Source organism: Camelina sativa, chromosome 15, assembly GCF_030686135.1.
Source record: "Camelina sativa cultivar CO46 ecotype springtype chromosome 15, ASM3068613v1".
Lineage (NCBI taxonomy): Eukaryota > Viridiplantae > Streptophyta > Magnoliopsida > Brassicales > Brassicaceae > Camelina > Camelina sativa.
The window spans coordinates 5,203,093-5,227,022 of NC_141894.1; the positions used below are offsets into that span (position 1 = coordinate 5,203,093).

Sequence of the window (23,930 nt, forward strand, 5' to 3'; positions counted from 1 at the left end):
TATGTTTAATTATTTTATTACATAATTTTGAAATAATTTTATTAAATAATTTTGAAATTATTTTATTAATGATTTCTTGTAATCTAATAAATTAATAATTACTATTTTTTGGATAATCATTTTCAGGTTACAACAAATTAATATTAAGATTCTGTTATTATATTTTGTATTAAAATACAGTGGCATTTTGTGTAATATTTTACATGGAGTAGGGTTATTTGTTTAAAGGATTGCTTAAATAAGTATATAGATTTTTTTTCTTCTATAAATTATCTCCATTTCTAATAATTTTAAAATAAATAGTATAATTAACAATAAATCAATTTTGAAACTATTGTTTTCTATTTTTTTGGGGGGATATAAAACAATTATGTTATGATACCATTTTTTTTAGTACATACGTGTTAAAGACAGTCAAACTGTAAATTATATAATACTATTAAATACAAATTTGAGTTGTGTCTTTAATAAATTATTTATGATTATTGAATATAATATAATTTATATATATATATATATATTTGAAAATCTTCTATATTTTTAAATTAGTCTATCATAAGTTAATTTGGTTTCTTGACAAAAAAAAAAGTTAATTTGGTTTCAGTTTTTACTTTAAAAGTATTAAACGATTTTTTATTTTTATTTGGTTTCAATTTATTTATATTTTTTAGTTGGGTTGATCAGTATTTTTTTTTTAGGTTTTGTGATGTATGATTTCATTATGAAATATATTAGATGCTAAACCTAAAAAATGGAAAGAAGATATTTTTGTAACAATGTTGAAATTCAAAAAGCAAACTATACAACAATAATAATTTTTTTAACAAACTATATAAGATACAAATAAAATAAAGTCAAAAAAGAATTAGAATGTTAAATTTAAAATTAATGAGAATGACATGTGTCACAAATATAGAGTGCCAAATGTCACATTCTTAGGCAAAGTTAGAAAAAACCTTCTCTTATTATATAAGATATATCCTTTATCATATAAATCACAAGTCATTTTCCCAATAAAAACATGCCACATAGACTTTTTTTCATAATTTATATTTCACAAAAACAAATTGAAATCAAGCAAAAAAAACAAATCTAAAAAAAACTGTCCAAAACCTTTTATTTCTTACACCTATTATTTGAGAAAAATGAAAATAAAAAAGTTACGGTCCTACTTTTTCTCCAACTGTTCACCTATAATCTTCATCTTTTTTTTTTATGAATTACTAAAAGGTTCCGGGCCCCTCGATATGTTCCTAGCTATTCTCATAACAAAAAGAGAAGTTGGGGGAAACTTTGCGAACTTATAATTCGATAGGGGGTTGTTCAATAAATTAGATAAAGTTAGATGATTGGTTTTTGTAAATAAAAAAAGAAAAACAAAAAAGTAGTAAAAGAAAAGGAGTCCCACTGTATAACATAGGCATACACATATTTTAGTCATGCGATTGACCACACGAAGATGAGTCTCCTTTTTGCTTTTTCTATCTAACCTTCTTCCTCCCTACTTTCCCCATTTCGCTTCTCTCTCCTTCCCCCAATTACTTACATCTCAATACACACAACCATCAGCAGCAGCAACACCTTTCTCTCAGCTTCTAGCTTCACTCATCATGGCTGCCTCATCCTTTGTAGATGGTAACCAGATAATTCTTTTATTACTGTTACTTATACACATCTCTTGACTTTTCTTAGTCGTCTTTTCCATATACGATCTAGAGAACTTTTTGATTCGATTTTGGGTTATTGAATTTTTATTTGTTAGGCTGGAAAACATTTTTTCCTAGTCACAGTTTTTAGGCAGAAGAAGTATAAATGTTTCTCTTAGCTGATTTAAATTGTATGATTGCATAATTGTCGGAGAGAATCTTCAAACTGTTTTCGGACATGTGATCTTCCATGGTCCCTCTTCTTGTCTGTGTATTACCGAACCACTCATATGTTTCACATGAATTTTTGTAATATTTTTATCCATAATGATATATACCTTGATTGACGGAATAATTGAATTTTCAGTTAATCAGTTTATAGAGTCTCCCAATTTCAGATAGATTTGTGTGTGTGTATATTAATCCAGATCTGTGTATAGTTGAATTGACCCTTCCATGTTTTGGTGAATTCTCAGGAGAAAGAGGAGATATGGAGAAAGGGGGAATGATTTTGCAGTCAAGTGAGAATCTAAATCCTATGGTAGATCCTTCACCAACACCTTCACCATCTGCAACCGCAACTGCACCAGCTTTGGTTTTGTCTAATTCAGGCAAGAGAATGGATCAAGCTGGCAAGAAAAAGTATGTTAAGCAAGTCACTGGTCGCCACAACGACACTGAGCTTCACTTAGCTGCCCAACGTGGCGATTTGGCTGCTGTGCAGCAGATTCTCAAGGATATTAACTCTCAGATGGAAGGGATTCTCAGTGGGGAAGAGTTTGATGCTGAAGTTGCTGAGATCCGAGCTTCGATTGTGAATGAGGTGAATGAGTTAGGGGAGACTGCGCTCTTCACTGCTGCGGATAAAGGGCATCTTGATGTCGTCAAAGAGCTTTTGAAGTATTCGAGTAGAGAGAGTATTGCTAAGAAGAACCGTTCTGGATATGATCCACTTCATATTGCTGCCATACAAGGCCATCATGGTAATGCTCTCGCAAACTCTTGAATTCTGCTTTTTTTTATATTGAAGTTTCATAAAAGTTTCTTCGTTATGTAAACTACAGTATGTGAATAAAAATGGTTTGTTTCTTGCAGCTATTGTTGAGGTCTTGCTAGATCATGATTCAACGCTTAGTCATACATTTGGCCCATCGAATGCAACTCCGCTTGTGTCTGCAGCTATGAGAGGCCATACAGAAGTTGTGAACCAGCTCTTATCCAAAGCTGGGAATTTGCTAGAGATTTCCCGGTCTAACCATAAAAACGCCTTGCATCTAGCTGCAAGGCAAGGTCATGTCGAGGTCATAAAAGCTCTTCTCTCCAAGGATCCTCAGCTAGCAAGACGGGTTGACAAGAAAGGACAAACTGCACTTCACATGGCTGTTAAAGGGCAGAACGCCGAAGTGGTGAAACTCCTGCTCGATGCAGATCCTGCTATTGTTATGCAACCTGACAAGTCTTGTAACACAGCTTTACATGTTGCCACCAGGAAAAGACGAGCAGAGGTATGCATCCGCCTGAGGGTTTGATTCATTTTGAGATTTTTGATTGAGAATTCATATTTTGGCATGTCTTTGCAGATTGTAGAACTATTGTTGTCACTCCCTGATACCAACGCCAATGCTTTAACCCGGGAACACAAGACAGCGCTTGACATAGCAGAAGGGCTTCCACTCTCAGAAGAATCATCATACATTAAAGAGTGTCTTGCTCGTAGCGGGGCTCTTAGGGCGAATGAGCTGAACCAGCCAAGGGACGAGCTGAGAAGCACTGTCACCCAAATCAAGAACGATGTACATATCCAGCTGGAACAGACGAAAAGGACGAACAAAAATGTGCACAACATTTCCAAAGAACTCAGGAAACTCCACAGAGAAGGGATCAACAATGCAACCAATTCGGTAACTGTTGTGGCTGTATTGTTTGCAACTGTAGCTTTTGCTGCTATATTCACAGTGCCTGGAGGAGACAACAATGACGGATCAGCAGTTGTGGTGGGCCGAGCATCATTTAAGATCTTCTTCATCTTCAACGCACTCGCGTTGTTTACTTCTCTGGCAGTTGTGGTGGTCCAGATCACATTGGTGAGAGGAGAGACAAAAGCTGAGAAGAGGGTAGTGGAAGTGATCAACAAACTCATGTGGTTGGCATCGATGTGTACATCTGTAGCATTTCTTGCATCATCATACATAGTGGTTGGGCGTAAGAACCAGTGGGCGGCTGAGCTGGTAACTGTGGTTGGGGGCGTGATAATGGCTGGTGTTCTTGGAACCATGACTTATTACGTGGTGAAGTCGAAGAGGACAAGGTCGATGAGGAAGAAGGTGAAGAGTGCGCGCAGGAGCGGTTCCAACTCATGGCATCATTCAGATTTCTCTAACTCGGAAGTCGATCCCATTTTCGCAATCTAAGATGCATTAACGAAAAAATCATGTAAATATATTGTATTTGGTGAAGAGCTAGACGATATAGTGTATAAAGCCTGACCATCAAATGGCAAACACTGTTGTCAATTTTAAAGGTTTACACGGCTCAACTCAATTTGTTCCAAAAAAACCATTGTCGTCAGAAAGAAATGAGCATTGAAATTTGCAACCATCATATGTAAGTGTTAAGAAGTGTGGGTGTGTTTGCAAGATGAGGTTCGTTCTTTGGTTGGGGAATCATTTATATTCATGATCATCTAATCATTTCAGCTGCACAGCTCTATAACTTGAGGTGGATACTGATTTTGAACCAAGATTTGGGGATGTTTACTTCTGTATTTGTTATAGATCTCAAGCTTGCTTGGAGAGCAGAGGAAAGAATTCAAGTTCGAACTTAAACACCAACACATAAAGTAACTTCACTTAGACTGAGAGTGAAATGTAATAGCAGCACAAGTCACAGAGAATGGTGGGATAACAGAGTCACAGTATTTCATTAGTGAGGCTTACCAGTTTGGGTTTAGAAGGGAAATATAAACTATATGGGAACTTGTAGAAAAAAGCCATGGAAAGTGAACTCAATACACCAATTGTAGAAGTGAGGTTGTGATGCACAAAACCAAAATTGTAGTTGGGAGTTTCAAGATATCCATAAGCCAACACATTTCAAGGAGATCAAAGGTTTTAGAAATACTTATCTGAAACTTGTTGGATTAAGCAGTATCAGTCCTTAGTAGGGTAGCTGTAAAAGAGTATTTCAAGTCCCCAAACAAGTGTTATCATTTCACCATTTCTCTGCTAAGCAAACAACAATATAAAGATAAGCAAAGCTCAATCTACTCCAACAAAAACCACAAACACTGATTCTGAAATCAAAATGGAGTAATCCGCAACAAATTGGTATGATAATTCCATAAATTATTTTGTGATAGAACACTAAGGTTGAATCCGGAAGCACAAACATAAAAGGGACTGATAACTGAAGCATTTTTCCAATCTAAGAAACTGAAGCAACAGTCTCATTCTCTGACGCCGGTGGTGCCTGCAACGTATTGACAAGATCCAACGCAGGCCAATGCAAAGAACCAAGCATCATATTATAAACATCGGATCGAGACGGCATAGTCTCAATGACCTTGTAATCTTGAGGAGCGTAGAGTTTCTCTTCGAAGACGGCACCGCCTAAGTTGTTATCAAAGAGCTTCTTCTCTTTCTGGAAATTGATGAAGGTCTTCAAAGCAGCAGGGATATCTTCTGACTGAACGAAGATCCAAGCGTTCATACCTTTCATACATGGCTTCAGAGATTCCCATTTCGTTCCTTCTAAGGCTTTGTACACCAAAGTGTTCTTCGCGACGAGTAGCTTCGTGTTCGTGTTTTCGCGGAGGATTCCACGGAGCTCTTGTAATTGCTTCACGCTGAGTCCGTTGTAGTTGATTCCTGTTATGAAATGGCAGTTCTCTAGGTTTATTTTCGTCTTCCCTGCAACCAGCAGAGCTCTTCTCAGGCTAGACATCGATCCAATACAGAGCTAATTCCAAAAGACACGATGATTTCGATCCAGAAGAAACTGAGCTCGAGATTCGAAATGAGAGAAGCTAGGGTTCTTCACTTCTCTGAGTGTATCGGAGACGACTTACACAAACCAGTAGTCAAATTGGGCTATTTTGTGTTGGGCTTCTAATTTTTGTGTTGATTTATAAATTTTGGTATTTGTCCAAACGATTTAAAACATTAAGCAAATAACAAGAGAGAGCTAAAGCTTAATCATATAGGAAATCCATAATTAATCCTATAACAAGAGGAGGAATCACAAATTATTGTATCGAATTTGATATTTTCGAAGCCAATCTTCACCTTTCTCGTCGTAATCCATCTTAGTAAAGGCGTTACTCAAGAAGTTTAAATTTGCAGCAAACGCAGATGCTCCACGCCATGCATCCAGCACAGGATCCATAGCTCGAACAACTATTATGGGGTCTCCGCACGGTCTTATCATCCTAATCCCATATTCCAACCGTTCTTTCATTCCCGGGAGAAGGCTACACCCGCCAGTCATTAGTATCGAACTCGTTAACTTCTTCTCTTCTAACTCTGTCTCCTCGTGCGGTAGTCTTCTGATCGATGCACCGGCCATCTCGTCTAAGCCTACTTGCTCAATGCCAACAAGGTTTGGATGAAATAGGATCTCAGGACACCTGAATCTTTCAATACCAATCACTATCTTGTAATCTTCCTCTGTTAACTGACGTACGCGTGGTACCTCCCCTGGTGTTTGATTCTCTCCCTCTACTTTCTGCACAAATGTTGGGTCAATTTCCTGAAGTCTAGATGTTAAACGAGCCAACTCAGCCTCGTCTGAATCAGGTTGTTCATCATCATCGTCATTATCCTTGCTCATAAGTTTGTATAGCTGCCAATCTTCATCTCTAGCACCAAATGTATCCTCGCCTTTCCCTCTATCAAAGGCTGCTGTTGTCAGCAGACGCATTCTCTCCCTCTGTGCAGCGCTTAGTCGCTCGCCTCGTCCAACACCTCCAGACTTATTATTCCCGTTACTGGACCCATTTGTTTTCAGACGTTTCTTCTGCTCAACTCTCTCCAACACTTCCTTGTACTGAGCTCGCATCTCCTCTAAGTAAAATTCTGGGTTCTCACTACAACCACAAGACGGATAATAACAAAAGGATTATATATTTTGCTCCCTTGTTTTCCTTTCTAATATTGACTAATGAATTAGTAGTTTACATACCGACGTCTTTCCTCCTCTAATTGATTTCTTCTCTCTTTTTCGAGTTCCTCCTCATTACGCTTTTGTCTAGCTCGTAGCCGGCCCTCTGTTGTTGATTTCAGAAACATTTGCCTCTTCTTGTCCTTAAGCTGCAAGCAGAATATGAAAATTAGACCCGACTCTCACCTGAGTAAAGGATTTCTCACTAATCTGGAAACAAACCTGCTCAGGAGTAAGCATATCATCCGGGATATTCATAAGAGGATACTTTTCATTATTAAGAGAATCAGTGTTCTCTTCAATCTCAGATGGTTCATTCATCGGCTCACCCCTTGCTTTTCTAAGCGACTGTGTCACTTTCAAAATAGTAGATTCTAGCTCTTGCCTGGACGCATAACCGGTGTCTGACAAAAAGGTTGGAATATCATCCTCTTCAACCTGGTCAAGCTGTTTCACAAGGAAACGCAAGCTGCTCAATTCACTCTCCATTTCATTTATCTTGGACAATTTCTTTGCTTCAGCCATTTCTCTCAGCCTTTGACCTTGTTTTTCTCTTATAGCTGCTTTCCTTGCAATCTCTTCTTCTGATGGAGGAACTTCGGTGGGAGGAGGTATCCATGGAAGCTGCCAATACCTTGTTTTCTCTTCAGCTTCTTTTGTTCCTTCCTGGTCAAGATGATCACATAAATTGAGTTTACTGGAGTCACAAACTGCCTGAAATAGGAAACGAGAGAGCTATATAAATTAACTTACCTGGAATAACCGAACTTCAGAAGCATAGTCCGGTGCGATATAACAGTGTTCCAATTTTAAATCTTCGGCCTTCTCCCATGTAAACCTAGACCTTTTGTGAAATTGAACATGGCGAGAAAAACATATCAATATCTTGAAATGTGAGCGATCGCATTGAGAAGATTGATCACGTGGAAGCACTTACGAATGAAAAGGGTACTTAAGTGACAGAAGCTGCTTTAAATAATCAGTGACATGATATCCACCAATGTTTGTTCGGCAGGACCCTTTATAAACAGGTTCTCCGTCGACAAACTGATAACCAATAAAACCATGTACCATATCAATAAGACATACAAGCATTATCAGACTAATGACTAGTGTTATCAGGAATTCACAGTAGTCAAAGATACATACTGGAATGGCGTGTGTTGTAGTGAATCCAGGACAGAGAACAATTCCATCTTCTTTACAAATTCCATGTAGTTGATTGTACTTATAGCTGAAAGCAGCATCGACTCCAAATGCTGTGACAACATGAGAGTTAATAAATTAATGAAAGCAACACACAAAAGGTTCCATAGTTAACTATCAAACATTTATTTCAAGAAGACAATCAAATTCATAATTTAAGCTAATAACTCAGAGTCATACCAACTGCAGGCACTCCATAAGTCTCAAATAGCAGTTCTGCCATTTTGCTTCGAGATTGAACTGGGTTGCATGCACATTCTGTGATTAGGATTGGATGATCAATCTGTACTGCCATCAAATGACGTTAAATGAAGAGACAAAAATCTGACAGGCAGTATAATAAACCTCAAAATCAAGATGAAAAAAGAACTAGGACATACATACCCTTGATCCATTAGCACCCAAACGATCAAAGGCGAAGTCAAGAATCTAAAAAGCAGAAGAATCAATTAGACAAGTGCCACGGGTTCTTCAGTGATTGCATTATTTAATGAGCATAAACATCAAAGAACTTGGAATAAGATATATAAAGCCAACCAAATTGCAAAAATGGTAAAGAGCAAAAGCTCACAAAAAGACATGAACAGAAGACCTTACAAATCATACATACAATACGATTCTTTTATTGAATAAAGGGGTATAGAATCCTTACATATTCCATAATCTCAAACTGATAAACCACATTGCTGTCAAAAGGTGAACGTGGTCCTGAGCGAGTGCAATCAAAGTACTTCATCAATGCAGGATCCAGGTCGCCAACAATAGTAACAGTTTCACCTGTACCGGAGAGAAGACCAAATCGTTACAACATTACATATATCTCTAAATCAAAGCCAAAAACTTCAAGCAGCTCAGCTCTACTACTTTGAAACATATCTGAGACTCCATTGGCTAACACTAGCAGCAACGATCCAGTAAAGGAAGCAATTAAGAGGCATACAAGCACTAAACACAAATTAGACATAAATCAAGACCTGTAGCTTTGTGGCGTGGCCTTTGCACGATATTGCGGAAAACAACACGAGGCTCAGTTTCTCCTGCCCACCTAAATAAAATTGAAGAGATTAACACGAATTGCACCAATTCGGGGGAAAGATGATTATTACGACATGCCTCGAATCTGAAGTAAAACTGAGTTAGCGAATTCTAGGGTTTATGGAAATAAAAAAAGTACCCGATACGGAAGTAAGAGGCGCCATTATCGATAACAATGGGAATCGAAGGTGGATAGGTATTGTAATCAGTCTGCCTACGTATCCTCGGAACGAACGACATGCTTCCTCTTCCTACTCTGTTGATTTGGTCCCCGTCGTCGTCAGTCATCGACTGAATTAGGACATCTAGAGCTCCGGTGAGCAAAAGAAGAAGAAGACACAAGCGGAGCTCCGTGACGTGGAATTATTCAATTAAACTTCATAGAACTCTACTTTATAACAGGATAAATAACAAATAATAGAAAACTTAAACGTAAGCCGTCTTAGCTCAGTGGTAGAGCGCGTGGCTTTTAACCACGTGGCCGTGGGTTCGATCCCCACAGACGGCGTTTTTTCTTTTTTTTTTTCCTGTTGTCATGCGTTGTCTTTTTTGCGCTTCCGACCAACTTTTTCAACTGATAAAGCCCAACGGACAAGGTGTAGTAATAGTACAATTCATATATGTTTTGGGCCTTTTGATATCTTTTTCTTTGCAGTAACTAACAACACTCTGTCTTCTCCACCCTAAACGCAAATTACGTTTTCTAGGGTTTTAGAGTTTCCGCACGGATCACGAATCTCCTCACTTCACTTTCAATATACAAACACACTCACCATGACTACCGAAGAGAAAGAGATCCTCGCCGCCAAATTGGAGGAACAAAAGATCGATGTAATTGATATTATCTTCTTTTACTCTTCTTTTACCTATCTATCATCTTGGTTCATTTGTTTCTTGCTTATTCTCAAGTCTGTGAATTATTAAACTGATGAATTCAGATTCTTGATTTTGTTCCTGCTCAGATCGCTGTTGTTTATATATGTTTCGTCTATGATAATATTGGAGCTTATAAGACTTTTAGATCTGAATTTGTATTTTCCCCATTTCTTTCAATTATTGATTGACATAGCTTATGTATGATTTGTTGTTGTAGCTCGATAAGCCTGAAGTTGAGGACGATGATGATAACGAAGACGATGACTCCGATGACGATGACAAGGATGATGACGAGGCTGACGGTATGTCTTCTTCTGTTAAGCTTTGTACATTTCATTGATCCTAACTAATGAATATTAGTATAGATCCTAGTATCTCAGATTAGTTTATGTTAGTTTAAATATGTAGGAATGATGATAATCATGTCGTTGTTGAGTAATATTATTGAGCTGTGATTGGTAAAAACAGGACCAGATGGAGAGGCAGGAGGTAAGTCAAAACAAAGCAGAAGTGAGAAGAAGAGTCGTAAAGCAATGCTGAAGCTCGGCATGAAACCTATCACTGGTGTTAGCAGAGTCACCGTCAAAAAGAGCAAGAATGTTGTTGTTTTTTTTCTCTTGGGACATTCAATCAAATCTTAATTTTTGGTGATTCCACACATTCAAAATGTATTGATTGATTGATCTACATTGCTTTGTGGAACACAGATCTTGTTTGTCATATCAAAACCTGATGTGTTCAAGAGCCCTGCATCAGACACATATGTGATCTTCGGAGAGGCGAAGATTGAGGATTTGAGCTCTCAGCTCCAGTCACAGGCGGCAGAGCAATTCAAGGCTACGGATCTCAGCAACGTGATTTCAAAGGGTGAGTCGTCTTCGAGCGCTGCAGTGGTTCAAGATGATGATGAGGACGTTGACGACGAAGGTGTTGAGCCTAAGGACATTGAGTTGGTGATGACCCAAGCTGGAGTGTCTAAGCCTAGGGCTGTGAAGGCTCTCAAGGCTGCTGATGGAGATATTGTCTCTGCCATCATGGAGCTTACCACCTAAACCAAAATCTTTTCTACTTAGACAAGGTTTAGCTTGAGTTATGTGCCAGAGATTGTCCAGAGGATTTGGAAATTTTTGGTTTCAGTGTTTTCTTGAAGAGATTTTGAATGTTGTATCAGTATAAAACTATAAACCCTATATAAGCTATTGAATTTCAGTTTATTTTATTAGTCCAGTGTTTGCGGTTATAGTTTTTGAGCTTATGACAAATCAGTCCGCGGGAAAGCAAGATTTCTACTCCTTTCATATTTGAGGGTTTCGATCTTGGTGGAGTTGATGTGTTAAACGAAGTTGAAGGCTAAGACTTTTAGTCCTAGTCGGACCCTGAATTGAGCTCGACCCAAACATGCTCTATTAGCTCTTTCCGTAATGAACCAATCCCAAAGGACATGAGAGAGACCTCTTCACTTCAACCAAAGCACACTAAACCCTTTCCTTGAAACTCTTCATCTCTCGAAATGGAGGAAAACAACTCCAGATACTATCAAGGCTTTATTCATCTCAGCATTATGATTCGTTTAATTAGAACTTTTCTTTTCTTAAACTGTTTGGTTTAGTGCGTGTAGCGGAAACCACTTAGGTTAATTGACACAGACACCGCACAAAGTGGCGAGTGCTAGAAGTGGCAGTTCATAGACTCCTCAAGGGAAGTGACTAACGAGAGGCAAGAAAGAAGGAAGCTGGTTGTATTCAAGACAACAAAGGCACCCAAGGTTACAAGGAAAACCAGGTCTAACACTGTTGCTCAGTTGCAAGTAAGAAGACTTGACAAGGTATAATGATGGAGCTAAATCAACAAGGTATATTACGTCTACTCTTTAGTTTCCGTTGTCAACTAAACCAACACTTTCTAATGGAGAAGAAAAAAATAGTCTGTCAAAAGTGTTCCAATATCCAAAGCAAGACAGTAACATTCTCAAACCAATTAATTCATTAGATAACATAATGTTCATCACAAAGATCCCAAAAAAAACAAAAGTAGTCATAGATCACAAAAGGAGATAATTCTCAGGCATGAACTATTCAAATCTGTATGTGCTCACAAGTGTAGGTGTGTATATATAGTCTATAAACATTTAATTCAATCTTAAAAGAGGCAGCATCACACAATAGCCACAGAATTCTCCTCAAAGATGTTGATCTTAGACTACATAAAACAGCATTGTGACACAGCATCCCTCATACGAGAACACTGACTTATTACATTCATGAATGTAACCTACCTGCGATAGCTGCAACGTGAGCATCCATTTGTGCTGCCCTGATTTTAGAACCCATGGCTCGGTGGAAGAATTGTTCCCTTGACAACAACCTCACATTCCTCAAATACTGATCAAACGGCAGAACTCCATCTTGAAACGACTTATCCAAGGAATAAATAGTATCTTCTATGGCTAAATCAGACGCAGTACAGTCTAACATCTGCTTAGAGAGTGTATCACCAACCTCAAAGGCAGTATCAACATCTAAATCAACTACGTTCTTGGTTTTGCCTTGGTTCTCTCTAACCCAAGAATCTAGGATATCAGTATTCATGGAGATAACCTGTAATTGCTGTTCAAGTGTTTCTTTCTCCTCAACCATCTCCTTCAATCCTCTGTTGACCTCTTCATCTCTTCTTTTCAACCCAGATTGCAAACTCAGCAACGCTTCTGCTTCAGCTTCTCTTGCTCTCCTCATCGAAACCAAATCGCTGTGTACCATCTCCACCATCTTATTAATCGCGTTTCTCTTGAAAACCTCCGCAGCATCATCTGATTGCTGCTGATGGTGAACGTGCTGCACTTGAACCCTCCCTCCTCCTCCTCCTCCGTAAGGTGATGGCGGGAACGGTCTAGGCAATGACTGATCAGCCGAAGTAGGTCGCGTGAGAGAAGCATCGTATCCCGTAGGAGGAGACGGCGGTGGCGGCTGAGGACGGCGTCGTGAGTAAAGAGGCGGATCACGAGCAAAAGCAGCGCTGAGATCGGAAACGAGATCTACGAGATTGGAGCTAGGGTGAATCCAATTCTGAAGGTAAGGATGAGAGACGAGACCAGAAGGAGTGACGTGTGCGTGAGGTCGTTTGATGATCATATCGGCGGTGGGATTCACATAGACGCAAGGAGGATGACGAGGATAAGACTCAAGGAGCCAGATGATGACAGGGATGTTGTAGGTGACTCCATGAAAAGGCATAGGGATCGTACCATCTGCTTGGAGGAGATTGACGGACCGGCCATCGTTGTGCATAAACGATGCCGTCTTGGGCTCTAAGGATGGGTAAGAAGAGATTAGGTTAAGTAGATGTTGCCTGATCAACCACTTGGCGGACTCTTCGTAAGGGACGGATGATGGACCGCGCTGTGAGAGCGCAGATGACAGGAACTGTTGAATCTGCTGCGGATTCGACGGCGAAGAAACCATCGGAGTTATACGGTGCCGGCGGTGGTAGTCCAAATCGAAGATGACGACGACAAAAGTGGTGGAGATTCGATTTTAGAAGAAGAAGCAATAATGTTTTATTATGACGCGTCTTTAAAAGCTAATTACTCTTTTACCCTTGATCTGAACTTTTTATTCTTCTCGACTTGCGCAGTGAACACGATTAAATTGTTGTTTTGGATTAACTGTTTAATTAGTAGAATAGATTAATGCTCATACTACTCATAGTAACGAGTAATTTTGTGATCAAAGAGAGTTAAATTCATGAAATTAACGAGTGCAACAAAAACTTAATTATTGTCACATCCTAAAGAAGATTCAAACCACACTAGTCAACAACAGAAAAAACAAAAGAAAGATTCAAGTGGTCGTCAAGCAACAATTTATTCATGTTGATATATATATATTTTTTTCAAGCTTCCCAAAGACGAGCCCAAACACCAAGCTGATGGCAAACGTAAGCATCAAGTGACGCTTGAAGGATCTGATCGTTGTCAAGGTCGTAAGCAGTCCAATCACTCATGCTTATATCCGGATCTAGCCTCACTCCTTGATAACCCATAACTTCCTCGACAATCTCTTCAAACGAACAACCTCTCATGCTCCTTCCCCACGAATCATTCACGTACCGCCTTACGTCAAGAAGGTTTCCGATCTCCAACTGGTGACAACATATAGCTAGTTTCCTTGCGTCTTGACTGTTCCAGACGCCTACGAACGTTGTTTCTGGATCCGTCAAGAAACTGCGGAGACTGTTTGGGACTTGCTCACAGTAACCTAACTGGATGATGAGACATTTGTTACCCACGCATAACTGGAGTATATCCGCTGGACTATCCGAGTAGGATCTACCAGAAGGCGGAGGATCGGCGTAGTAACAGCCCGGAGGAAGATCGGTGGCGTAGGAATCATCCGGAGGAGGAGAATCGGAGTAGTAAGTTAACGGTGTCCACTGGACGCCAACGCCAACGACGAGAGGGTGAGAGGAGAAACGGTTGTTGAAGAGGACGTCGCGAATCCATCGGTTGATGACGGAGGGATCCGGCGTCACGGTGACGATGAACTCTTCTCCGAAGAAATCGACGGTGTGCTCTGTGTGAGTGCGGTAACTTGCGACGGTTCTTATCGTAGGAGCTGCCATTGAGTTCTCTCTCTTTTTTGCTTTTTTTTTTTCTGGTTTGAGACGAGTGAGCAGTGAGGAAGAAGGAGAAAAGAAAAGTGAAGGCGGTTTCTTTTTATTATTTTCTCGCTATGGTCCAAGAGGGAGCTATTGACACAGTGCTTTTTGGTCTTCGTACGTACACGATTTTTTCCACCATTGATCTTTTTGTATAGTCAAAATCGGACGGTCGATAATTGTGATGCACGTCTGTCACATGGTAAAGGATACACACCAAAAAGTAAATAATTTACTGAATATATCTCCTCTCCAAAAAAACTGGTTTTGATTTGTTTTGAAAGATTTTGATATAGATAGATATGGAAATTAAAATCAAGGTTAATATTATTATCTTTGATTCATTTAGTCTGGCAAAATTTAGTTTTTTTTTTCGACAGTTTGATAATATAAGAATAGATTATTTTTCGTATGAATAGATTTTTTTTCTTTTTTTGGGATATCAAAAAAAATTAATTGATCAAGACGTGTAGTAACTAACTAGTAACTATACCATCTTAAAGAGAACAACGGCGTACCAAAGTGAAAGAGAGCCAACTCTGAAAAGATTAGTCATAATCCAAGAAGTTCAAATTGAACTGAACCGAACAAAACTAATGGTATGTGAATTTTGTGATGATATACATGACTCGTGGAAAGTAGTCTTTTTTTTTACCTATGACATTAGTTAAAAAAAAAAACTGTAATTAAATAGATAGCGATATTCATATTACTCATGGAATTAAAGAGTGAACAAAAGAAAAGAGAACTGTTTAATTTGGCTCGCAAACTATCTTAAGAAGGATTCAAGTCACACCAGATGAAACATAAAAGATTAATTATTAAAGCCACACTTAATTCTTGTTTGATACTTGTTTTCCAACTTGCCAAAGACGAGCCCGAACACCAAGCTCATGGCAAACGTAAGCAACTAGTGACGCCTGAAGGATCTGATCATCGTAAAGGTCGTAAACAGTCCAATCACTCATGCTTATATCCGGATCTAGCCTCACTCCTTGATAACCCATACATTCCTCGACAATCTCTTCAAACGAAGAGATCTCCATGCTCATTCCCCTCGAATCATTCACGTGCTGCATTACGTCAACAAGTTCCCCAATCTCCAACTCATGACTAGACCTCGCCAGCTTTCTTGCGTCTTGACTGTTACAGACGCCGACGAACGTTCTCTCCGGGTCCGTCAAGAAACTGCGGAGACTGTTAGGGACTTCGTCACAGCAACGTAACTGGATGATTAGGCATTTGTTACCCACGCATAACTGGAGAGTATCCGCTGGAGGATCTGAGATGAACTCGCCACGCTGATTAGTATTAGTGGCGACGTAATCACCAGGTAAAGGATCGGCCGCGTAGTTGGCTAAAGCCATCATGTTGTCAAAAATGTATTTCCAACAGCAATCACTAGGATTAGCGACGTTTAAAGCCGGAGGTGTCCACTGTACGCCGACTCCAACGACAAGACCACAGTGGTTGCGGTTGCGGAAGACGTCACTGATCCATTGGTTGATGACGGAGAAATCCGGAGTTACGGTGACGTATAACGCATCTCCAAAGAAATCGACAGTGTACTCTTTGTGTGTAGAGTAGGTACGGGTACGTTCGGTTACTATCGTCGGATCCATCGGAAAACCCTACGACAACTTTGACGAGGGTTTTTCTAAAATAATTTGCGCCGCTTTTTAATACTACTATTTGGTAAATTTATCACCGTTGATCTTTTAAGGCATTGTGTTGGGGTTTCAAAACGGACGGGTGAGAATTGAGATGCATTATATTTGTATTGCTTTTTATTTGTTAAGAAAATATTTAATGAAGATATTATTTAAAACGTAATATTTTATTATTAGATTATTTTCCTTTTTTTTTGTTTTCTTAAAAAGATAATTTCCAGCTTTGGTTGTTTGCTAAACAGCTCATACCAGGATTAAAAACAGTATTTACCAATTTTGTAACTAAACAAATTTGTATGTTTTTCTTAATTATTCAATATGGAAGAAAGAAATAAACCACCGTCTTAAACCAAAAAAAGGAAAAATTATACTAATGAAAAAAAAACAGTTTCTTTTCACTCACATTAACAAAAGAAAGATTCAAAAAGCTTATTATTAGAGATTTCTCAATGAACATATGTTTACTCAAACTTGCCAAAGACGATACTTAACACCGAGCTTGAAACAAACAAAAGCATCTATCGACGCCTGAAGAACCTGACGGTCACAGAGGTCGTACTCACTCCAATCACTCATACTCACCCGACGATTTAGCTTCACTCCTCGGTAACCCAAACACTCCTCAACAATCACCTTAAACGAACAACGCCTCAAGCTCCTCTGTCCTCTCGAATCTTCAACGTACTTCCTCAAATCCAAGAGATCACCAATCTCTAACTGATGCCTACACCACTCTAGCTTTCTCGCGTCTTGGCTGTTCCAAACGCCGACGAACGTGTAGTTTGGATCCGCGAGGAAACTGCGAAGGACGTTGGGAACGTGTTGACAGTGAGAGAGCTGGATGATGATACATCGATTCCCAACGCAGAGCTGAAGAGTATCCGCCGGAGGATCGTAGTAACCGCCTGATGAAGAATCGGAGTCGGAGTAATAACCATGCGGTGTCCACTGAACGCCGACGCCAACGACGAGAGGGTGAAAGGAGAAGCGGTTGTGAGATAGTACGTCGTGGATCCATTGGCCGATGACGGAAGGATCCGGCGTCACGGTGACGGTGAACTCGTCTCCGAAGAAATCGACAGAGTACTTTTCCTGAGTAGCGTAACTCCCGATGCTTCTGATTCTCGGAGCCATTGATTTTTGTATTTAACTTTCTTATGAATGAGAGAATAATAAAACAAAACTTGCTCTCTGGCGGAGGAGGCTACTTAAATTGCAGCGCTGGTTCTCTTTTAGTGTCGTACTCGCAGGATGATGTTATTATCACCACCGTTGATCTTTCTACACGTAAATTCAATTAAAATTGGACGGTTCAGATGCATGTAGCCAGGGCTAGCTAGCTTTATCACATCGTCAGGCCAGGCTTGTGTGACGTCGTGAATAGTGTATGTGACCATTCACCGCGTTCAGCTTAATCCTATCCTAGATCATTAATTATTTGGATAACGAGTTTATAAAGATCTCAAATTTTGAATTAAAAGGAATAATTTCTGATCAATATAGTTAATGTTATAACGTTAGTATCATCCTAAATCAAAGCTTTGTATTCAAAAAACTCAACCTAACCATATCTTTTATCTGGTTTATGGTTTGTATGGTCGTATGGAACAAGACAATTCAAATGTAACAACGAAATTAATTAATGAACGACTTAAACAAACCTAGAAAATTTTTAACGAGTAGACGACGCTTTTTTTGTTTTTCTCACTCAGAACTAAACAAAAGAAATTAAGATTCAAACTTTGAAATTGAAATAGTAATTACTATTGCCTAATAGTAGTTTTGTTTTTCCCAGAGATGGTCAAGAACACCAAGCTTGAAACTGCAATAAGCATCAATCGTCGCCTGAAGAATCTGGTCGTCGCTAAGGTACTCAACGCTCCAGTTGCTCATGCTGATCGCCCTTTCTAGCCTCACTCCTCGGTGACCCAAATTTTCCTCAACAATCTCCTCAAACGAACAATTACTCAGGGTCCTGCTTCCCGTCGAATCTACAATGTGCACTCTCAAATCCAAAAGCCTCACAACCTCCAACTGATGTCTAGATTCCTCTAGCTTCTTCGCATCTTGACTATTCCAAACACCGACGAACGTGTTATCTCCATCCTCGAGAAAACGACGGAGGACGTTGGGAACGCGGTGACAGCGAGAGAGCTGGATGATGATACATCGATTACCAACGCATAGCTGGAGAGTATCCGCCTCAGGTTCAGGGGAGCGATGACGAACCGGTGGAGGAGAACGGGAACGATAACGAACCGGTTGTGAATCGGAGCGATATTGAACCGGTTGTGGATCGGAGCGAGAACGATTTGGTGTCCAGTAAACACCGAGTCCAACAAGGAGAGGGTGAGAGGAGCGGCGGCTGCTGAAGAGGACGTCGTGGATCCATTGGCCGATGACGGAGGGATCCGGCGTCACGGTCACGATGATCTCGTCTCCGAAGAAATCGACTGAGAACTTTTCCTGAGTAGCGTAACTTCGGATTGTTCTGATGCTCGGAGCCATTGCTTTTGCATTAACTTTCTTCAAAGAGAGATTCTAATTTATGAATAAAAACGATTCTGCTCTCTCGTACTCAATGTTATTATCACCGTTGATCTTAGTGAAAATAGATGCAATTAAAAAATTTGGACGGTGGAGATGCATCATGTAGCCAGGGCTACCCAACCCTAGAATATTACTTATTTTAATTCAAGAATATATACATTATTTTAAAAAGTAAAAAATAAAAGATTTTATAAATTCTGTCTGAATTAAGGAGACTAATTTCATATCAAGTTACTTAATGTTCTACTGTAGTAGTTGATTAAAATTAGTATCATCCTAAATCAGGCTTATGATCCAAAAACTCAACTAATTAACCCATATCCTTGATCTGGTTCGTGGTTAAATCCAGTTCAAAAAATCGGAAACAAAAACAAAAATTGATTCTGTCGTACTCAGGATGATGATATTATGGAATCCTGTTATTATCACTACCGTTGATCTTTGTACACATGGATGCAATTATAATTGGACGGTTCAGATGCATGTAGCCAGGGCTAGCTTTTTCACATCGTCAGGCCAGGCTTGTGTGTGACGTCGTGAACAGTGTATGTGACCGTTCAGCTTATCGCAATCCTAGATACTTAATTATTTGGATAATGGTTTTATAAAGATCTCAAAATTTGAATAAAAAGGAACAATTTCAAATCAAGATAGTAATTAAAATGTTATGATTGTTAAAATTAGTATCCTCCTAAATCAAGCTTAGGATTCAAAAACTCAACTTAGTCATATCCTTGACGTTAAATCCTGTTAAAGAAATTCCGAAAGCATGTGTATGGCTGTAAGTTGTAACCATGTCTAGGTTGGTCGATGTTAAATTTACAAGATTGGTATTGTGCTTTTGTTACTTGTACGGTTCTTTCTTGGATTAAACAATTAAATTTTATCAAAGCTTAGCTAGCTGCCAACAAATTAATCAACACGCTCGTATTTATCTCACCAATTTTGTAATCAAAGAAATTTTGTTTTTGTCACCTAATTAAATCATGCAAGCCAAATCCATGAACGACCTTCTTAAAAATAACAAGTACTGGAACTTTTTTACGAGTGGAAGATAGTTTCTTTTCACACACACAACTAAACAAACGAAAGATTCAAAAAAAGATTTGCAACATGCCAACATTGTAGACGTTGTTTACTCAAAAGGATATGTTCCAACTAGAACACCAAGCTTGAAACAGCAATAAACATCTACAGACGCCTGAATAATCTGATCGTAGCTAAGGTCCCTAACGCTCCAGTTGCTCATGCTTTCCCCACGATATTGCCCCACTCCTTGGTAACCCAAACCTTCCTCAACAATCACCTCAAACTTACGACGCTTCAGGCTCTTTCTTCCTCTCGAATCTACAACCAACTTCCTCAAATCCAAAAGCTCCGCAGTATCCAACTGGTGATCAGATCGCTCTAGCCTTTTCGCATCTTGACTGTTCCAAATACCGTAGAACCTGTAATCAGTATCCGTTAGGAAGCGACGGAGGACCAGCGGGACGCGGTGACAGTGAGACAGCTGGATGATGATGCATCGATTACCAACGCATAGCTGGAGAGTATCCGCCGGTGGATAAAAAGCCGGTGGGGAAGCGGAGCGGTAACGAACCGGTGGGGAATAGGAGCGGTAACGAACCGGTGAAGAATCGGATTGATAACTAACCGGTGAAGAGTCGGAGGGATAGCTAACCGGTGGGGAATCGGAGAGATAACGAACCGGTGAAGAGTCGGAGCGATCACTAGCCGGTGGAGAACGGGAGTAATAACAAGCTGGTGTCCACTGAACGCCGAGTCCAACAACGAAAGTATGAGAGGAGAAGCGGCTGTTGGAGAGTACGTCGTGGATCCACTGGCCGATGACGGAGGGATCCGTCGTTACGGTGACAATCAACTCCTCTCCGAAGAAATCAACAGAGTACTTTTCCTGAGTAGCGTAATTTTCCGATGGTTCTGATCATCGGAGCCATTGATTTTTTGGCTTTTGCTTTCTTTGAAGGGGAGAGAGAGATTATGCTTGCTCTCTACTCTTTGTGATCGTCGCGGAGGGGGAGTACTTAAACAGAAACAGTAGTACTACTGGTTGCTCATTGCTGGTAGTGTCGTACCTAATACTGTATGATGTTATCACCGTTGATCTTTGAGAAAGTAGATGATGTTAAAATTTGGACGGTTGAGATGCATGTAGGCATGGCTACCTAGTAAGCTAGCGTTTCACACCTTGTGACGCCTTCAGCTAATCCCACCGCAACCTTGAATAATTACTGATTAGAATTTTTAAAAAGTGTTTCGAAATTTGAATCAGAGAGGATAATTTCGGATCAAGGTAGTTAATGTTGTTAATATCATCCCAGATCGTTTAATATTGATTAACATTAATATCATCCCAAATCAAGCTTGTGATTCAAAATCTCAACTCAACTATATATATCTGGTTCGCCTGTGGTTTAATCCAGTCTAAACAAATTCAGAAAACATTTACTATATGGATGTTGGTTCAAAATACAAACAAAAGAACAGAAAAATTCAAAATGTAACACAGCATTGCATCATGACGTATTTGATATGCTCTTTTTGGTACGTTCTGTAATCCCATATCAAAATTAAACAAAATTGATGATTTAATTCATCAGAACGTACTATTTGCCAAGCCAAATTAATCAACACGTATTATAGTTTTTTTTTTTTTTTTATAATGCTAATGCAATAACGCTTCTAATACGATGAACTTTTAATTTTCCTAGTCAAATAGTCATATAACATTTTCACGAGGCACGCTTCGCAATTGTAATCAAACAAAGACCACACAAATACTAAAAAGAGAGAAGAACAAACTTATTCAAATCACAAGATGATTAGGCAACATTACATTCCTTTGATACTTTTAAGTTCCGAAAACATGTATGGATGGTTGTAACCATGTCTAGGTTGGTCGATGTTAATTAAAGAGATTATTGCCAATGTAGGCATTATTTGGGCCGGACCTTCGGAAATAGGCACTTTGAACAGTTAACTTTAACTGTTGACTGAAACCTTCAATAAACTGACGAATTTGCCCTTAGGAAAATGAGCGGGAATGTGAAGCTTCATTGGGCAAGTGGGGTGGTGACGTCATGGTGATTAATAAGGAAATTAAGAATAATGAACATAATATGTGGAGGCGAGGAAGGCTTTGCACTGTTCGACACAATTTTTGATGTTAATCGTGTGGACAAAAAATAAGCAACGAACAGTAGTTTAGTGTACTAGGGTTTGTGGATTAACATAAATAATGGAGTTTCGTGAAACTGCAAACAAAAGAGAGAAACCCAGGCGTCATAATTATCAAATTACAGAGAGAGTTACAGATCGTAGAGAGAGCAAGAAAGTAGATGATCGATTTCGACGAGGAGGTAACTTTCATAAACCTTGTTGCTTTTATTATCTCATATATGTATATTCGAAACTGAGAAGCATAGGTAGTAAGAATAGGAATTTGTGAATCATATTAGCAGAGTAGGGAACATATACAGAGGTTCTATCCGTCGTTTGTTGTATTAGCTGTGAATTTTCATTTGTTCGTAGAGCTGTAAAGAAGGGGGTAGGATTGGTGAACAAGATTTTGTTATTATGGTCTACGACATATGAATATCGTATAGTGACATGTCTATGCGGGGTTACCTATGATGAGTCAAATGTAAAAAAAATTATCGCTTTGTCTTCTTTGCAGGTAATGGAGACTCCTATCCTCGTTTTAGTTGGGGACTGGGACTATTCTGCTGATGGAGGGTGGAAGTTCGTTGTAGAAACCACCTGTCCAGCCCAATGCATTATGGTTTCGGAGGAGATGAGGTTCAACACCTTTAAAACCCGGATTCAGAAGGAATTTCAGAAAGATGTTGAAGGAGTCTTACGTCGAATTACATACTGCTCACCCACCGAAATGTCAATCTTTTCTGCTGGGAGGACTCCTCCGGTGTCCATTACAACTGACAGCGGCCTGAAAACTTTCTTCAAAGTCAGAGCGACAACGAAACCTATGAATCTCTTCGCTACATTCGACATTGGGTGTCGCGCAGAACCACTTAGCCCACTCGAGAACGAAAATGGAAGTGGTGAAGGAATTATTCACCTTGACGAGGAAACGCCTTCTGTAGGCAGTTTAGAGGTTGTTGCCTCCACCTTTCAGACTGACGCAAACCATCATTTCAGTCATGAGACAAGAACACCGTTCTCGGTCTAACAGAACTAAATTCTTCATTACACAGAGAGAACCATACATAACATCGAATTATGTACCTGCAACCGGAGGAAGAGAGCCTTCACTACTTGACGTATCTGTAAAAGTTTAGTACAATTTCAGTCATAATAACGATGAAGTGAGGGTTCAAAACTATACTCTAAAGCCAAGACAGATGAGTAAACCCAAGGGAAACAAATCTAAGGATGGAGTGAGGGTAAAAAACTATACCCTAAAGCCAAGGGGGATCACTAAACCCAAATGGAAACGCCGTCTAAGGATGGAGTGAGGGTAAAAAACTATACCCTAAAGCCAAGGCAGATCACTAAACCCAAATGGAAACGCCGTCTAACGATGGAGTGAGGGTAAAAAACTATACCCTAAAGCCAAGGGGGATCACTAAACCCAAATGGAAACCAATTAAAAGCGCAGTGACAAAATTGAACTTGCAACAAAGATCGATGAATACTCATGACAAACGACAGTCATGAATTACAGGATTAAACAGAATATAACCTTCGATTGACATCTTCCTTCGAGATACAGTTCCAGTAAGTCTCTGATTTTCGAACCTATGAACCGACTTTGACGGCGGAGGACAGATTTCCCTTCGAGTACGGATTTCTTCTCCCAATCTACGATTACCATCTCCCTCTGAAGAATTTGAAACTGAGGAAACGTGTCCTCGAGTTAGGATGTGCTTCTGAGATGCGATACCAGATGGAGTACAACCTTGAAGACCTCTTCTACTTCTTGTATTGACCATGGAAACGAGTAAAGTAAACGAGTAATAGATCGAGCATGAAATATCAGATCCACTGATGAGGGTTCGTGCTTCCCTTGGGAGAACCAGGCGATTAGAATAGTCAATCCTGAATTAAAATATTAAAACAAATAAAAAATATCGGTCTTACGTTTGTCGTAAGGCGA

General features: G+C 39.5%; 9 protein-coding genes, 1 non-coding gene and 1 pseudogene across 10 annotated transcripts; 3 read left to right on the forward strand and 8 right to left on the reverse strand.

Moving 5' to 3' along the window:
* The first annotated feature begins 1,386 nt into the window (after window positions 1-1,386).
* LOC104745454 (ankyrin repeat-containing protein ITN1) lies at window positions 1,387-5,682 on the forward strand. The gene is made up of 4 exons (XM_010466704.2): window positions 1,387-1,635; window positions 2,123-2,629; window positions 2,742-3,151; window positions 3,227-5,682. The coding sequence occupies exons 1-4, from the start codon at window positions 1,611-1,613 to the stop codon at window positions 4,055-4,057; spliced, it is 1,773 nt and encodes a 590-aa protein (XP_010465006.2). The 5' UTR covers window positions 1,387-1,610; the 3' UTR covers window positions 4,058-5,682.
* LOC104745456 (large ribosomal subunit protein uL10c) lies at window positions 4,828-5,588 on the reverse strand. Its single transcript, XM_010466705.3, has one exon. It carries the CDS (start codon window positions 5,586-5,588, stop codon window positions 5,070-5,072), a length of 519 nt encoding a protein of 172 aa, XP_010465007.1. The 3' UTR covers window positions 4,828-5,069.
* A 55-nt stretch (window positions 5,683-5,737) lies between the features above and the next one.
* LOC104745457 (actin-related protein 5) lies at window positions 5,738-9,444 on the reverse strand. Its single transcript, XM_087489704.1, has 11 exons — window positions 9,184-9,444; window positions 8,984-9,054; window positions 8,662-8,786; window positions 8,394-8,438; window positions 8,190-8,292; window positions 7,953-8,062; window positions 7,741-7,850; window positions 7,557-7,647; window positions 7,026-7,469; window positions 6,825-6,952; window positions 5,738-6,729 (listed from the first exon to the last, which is right to left on the reverse strand). The coding sequence occupies exons 1-11, from the start codon at window positions 9,330-9,332 to the stop codon at window positions 5,883-5,885; spliced, it is 2,223 nt and encodes a 740-aa protein (XP_087345830.1). The 5' UTR covers window positions 9,333-9,444; the 3' UTR covers window positions 5,738-5,882.
* A 36-nt stretch (window positions 9,445-9,480) lies between these two features.
* TRNAK-UUU (transfer RNA lysine (anticodon UUU)) lies at window positions 9,481-9,552 on the forward strand. Its single transcript has one exon. It is a non-coding gene; the product is annotated as a tRNA-Lys (tRNA).
* Window positions 9,553-9,650: 98 nt separating this feature from the next.
* LOC104745458 (nascent polypeptide-associated complex subunit alpha-like protein 1) lies at window positions 9,651-11,142 on the forward strand. The gene is made up of 4 exons (XM_010466706.3): window positions 9,651-9,875; window positions 10,138-10,222; window positions 10,389-10,519; window positions 10,628-11,142. The coding sequence occupies exons 1-4, from the start codon at window positions 9,819-9,821 to the stop codon at window positions 10,970-10,972; spliced, it is 618 nt and encodes a 205-aa protein (XP_010465008.1). The 5' UTR covers window positions 9,651-9,818; the 3' UTR covers window positions 10,973-11,142.
* Window positions 11,143-11,885: 743 nt separating this feature from the next.
* LOC104745459 (protein ELC) lies at window positions 11,886-13,496 on the reverse strand. The gene has a single exon (XM_010466708.3). The coding sequence runs from the start codon at window positions 13,376-13,378 to the stop codon at window positions 12,179-12,181; it is 1,200 nt and encodes a 399-aa protein (XP_010465010.1). The 5' UTR covers window positions 13,379-13,496; the 3' UTR covers window positions 11,886-12,178.
* Window positions 13,497-13,674: 178 nt separating this feature from the next.
* Window positions 13,675-14,578, reverse strand: LOC104748153 (uncharacterized). The gene has a single exon (XM_010469836.2). The coding sequence runs from the start codon at window positions 14,535-14,537 to the stop codon at window positions 13,809-13,811; it is 729 nt and encodes a 242-aa protein (XP_010468138.1). The 5' UTR covers window positions 14,538-14,578; the 3' UTR covers window positions 13,675-13,808.
* A 704-nt stretch (window positions 14,579-15,282) lies between these two features.
* LOC104748154 (uncharacterized) lies at window positions 15,283-16,195 on the reverse strand. Its single transcript, XM_010469837.2, has one exon. The coding sequence runs from the start codon at window positions 16,193-16,195 to the stop codon at window positions 15,407-15,409; it is 789 nt and encodes a 262-aa protein (XP_010468139.1). The 3' UTR covers window positions 15,283-15,406.
* Window positions 16,196-16,708: 513 nt separating this feature from the next.
* Window positions 16,709-17,392, reverse strand: LOC104745460 (uncharacterized). Its single transcript, XM_010466709.2, has one exon. It carries the CDS (start codon window positions 17,375-17,377, stop codon window positions 16,709-16,711), a length of 669 nt encoding a protein of 222 aa, XP_010465011.1. The 5' UTR covers window positions 17,378-17,392.
* A 527-nt stretch (window positions 17,393-17,919) lies between these two features.
* Window positions 17,920-18,751, reverse strand: LOC104748155 (uncharacterized). Its single transcript, XM_010469838.2, has one exon. It carries the CDS (start codon window positions 18,749-18,751, stop codon window positions 18,014-18,016), a length of 738 nt encoding a protein of 245 aa, XP_010468140.1. The 3' UTR covers window positions 17,920-18,013.
* A 1,040-nt stretch (window positions 18,752-19,791) lies between these two features.
* Window positions 19,792-20,796, reverse strand: LOC104745461 (uncharacterized; annotated as a pseudogene).
* Between the last annotated feature and the right edge of the window lie 3,134 nt (window positions 20,797-23,930).

Excerpts from the sequence above, each read along its gene's own strand:
- LOC104745454 (XM_010466704.2), top strand. The coding sequence starts at position 1,611 with ATGGCTGCCTCATCCTTTGTAGATG. Across the intron at positions 1,636-2,122 it reads TGCCTCATCCTTTGTAGATG|GAGAAAGAGGAGATATGGAG; the intron begins GTAACCAGATAA and ends GTGAATTCTCAG. Across the intron at positions 3,152-3,226 it reads CCAGGAAAAGACGAGCAGAG|ATTGTAGAACTATTGTTGTC; the intron begins GTATGCATCCGC and ends ATGTCTTTGCAG.
- LOC104745456 (XM_010466705.3), bottom strand. The coding sequence starts at position 5,588 with ATGTCTAGCCTGAGAAGAGCTCTGCTGGTTGCAGGGAAGACGAAAATA.
- LOC104745457 (XM_087489704.1), bottom strand. The coding sequence starts at position 9,332 with ATGACTGACGACGACGGGGACCAAATCAACAGAGTAGGAAGAGGAAGC. Across the intron at positions 8,063-8,189 it reads TTATGGAGTGCCTGCAGTTG|CATTTGGAGTCGATGCTGCT; the intron begins GTATGACTCTGA and ends ATGTTGTCACAG. Across the intron at positions 7,851-7,952 it reads CTACAACACACGCCATTCCA|TTTGTCGACGGAGAACCTGT; the intron begins GTATGTATCTTT and ends ATTGGTTATCAG.
- LOC104745458 (XM_010466706.3), top strand. The coding sequence starts at position 9,819 with ATGACTACCGAAGAGAAAGAGATCCTCGCCGCCAAATTGGAGGAACAA. Across the intron at positions 10,223-10,388 it reads GGATGATGACGAGGCTGACG|GACCAGATGGAGAGGCAGGA; the intron begins GTATGTCTTCTT and ends TGGTAAAAACAG. Across the intron at positions 10,520-10,627 it reads CCGTCAAAAAGAGCAAGAAT|ATCTTGTTTGTCATATCAAA; the intron begins GTTGTTGTTTTT and ends TGTGGAACACAG.
- LOC104745459 (XM_010466708.3), bottom strand. The coding sequence starts at position 13,378 with ATGGTTTCTTCGCCGTCGAATCCGCAGCAGATTCAACAGTTCCTGTCA.
- LOC104748153 (XM_010469836.2), bottom strand. The coding sequence starts at position 14,537 with ATGGCAGCTCCTACGATAAGAACCGTCGCAAGTTACCGCACTCACACA.
- LOC104748154 (XM_010469837.2), bottom strand. The coding sequence starts at position 16,195 with ATGGATCCGACGATAGTAACCGAACGTACCCGTACCTACTCTACACAC.
- LOC104745460 (XM_010466709.2), bottom strand. The coding sequence starts at position 17,377 with ATGGCTCCGAGAATCAGAAGCATCGGGAGTTACGCTACTCAGGAAAAG.
- LOC104748155 (XM_010469838.2), bottom strand. The coding sequence starts at position 18,751 with ATGGCTCCGAGCATCAGAACAATCCGAAGTTACGCTACTCAGGAAAAG.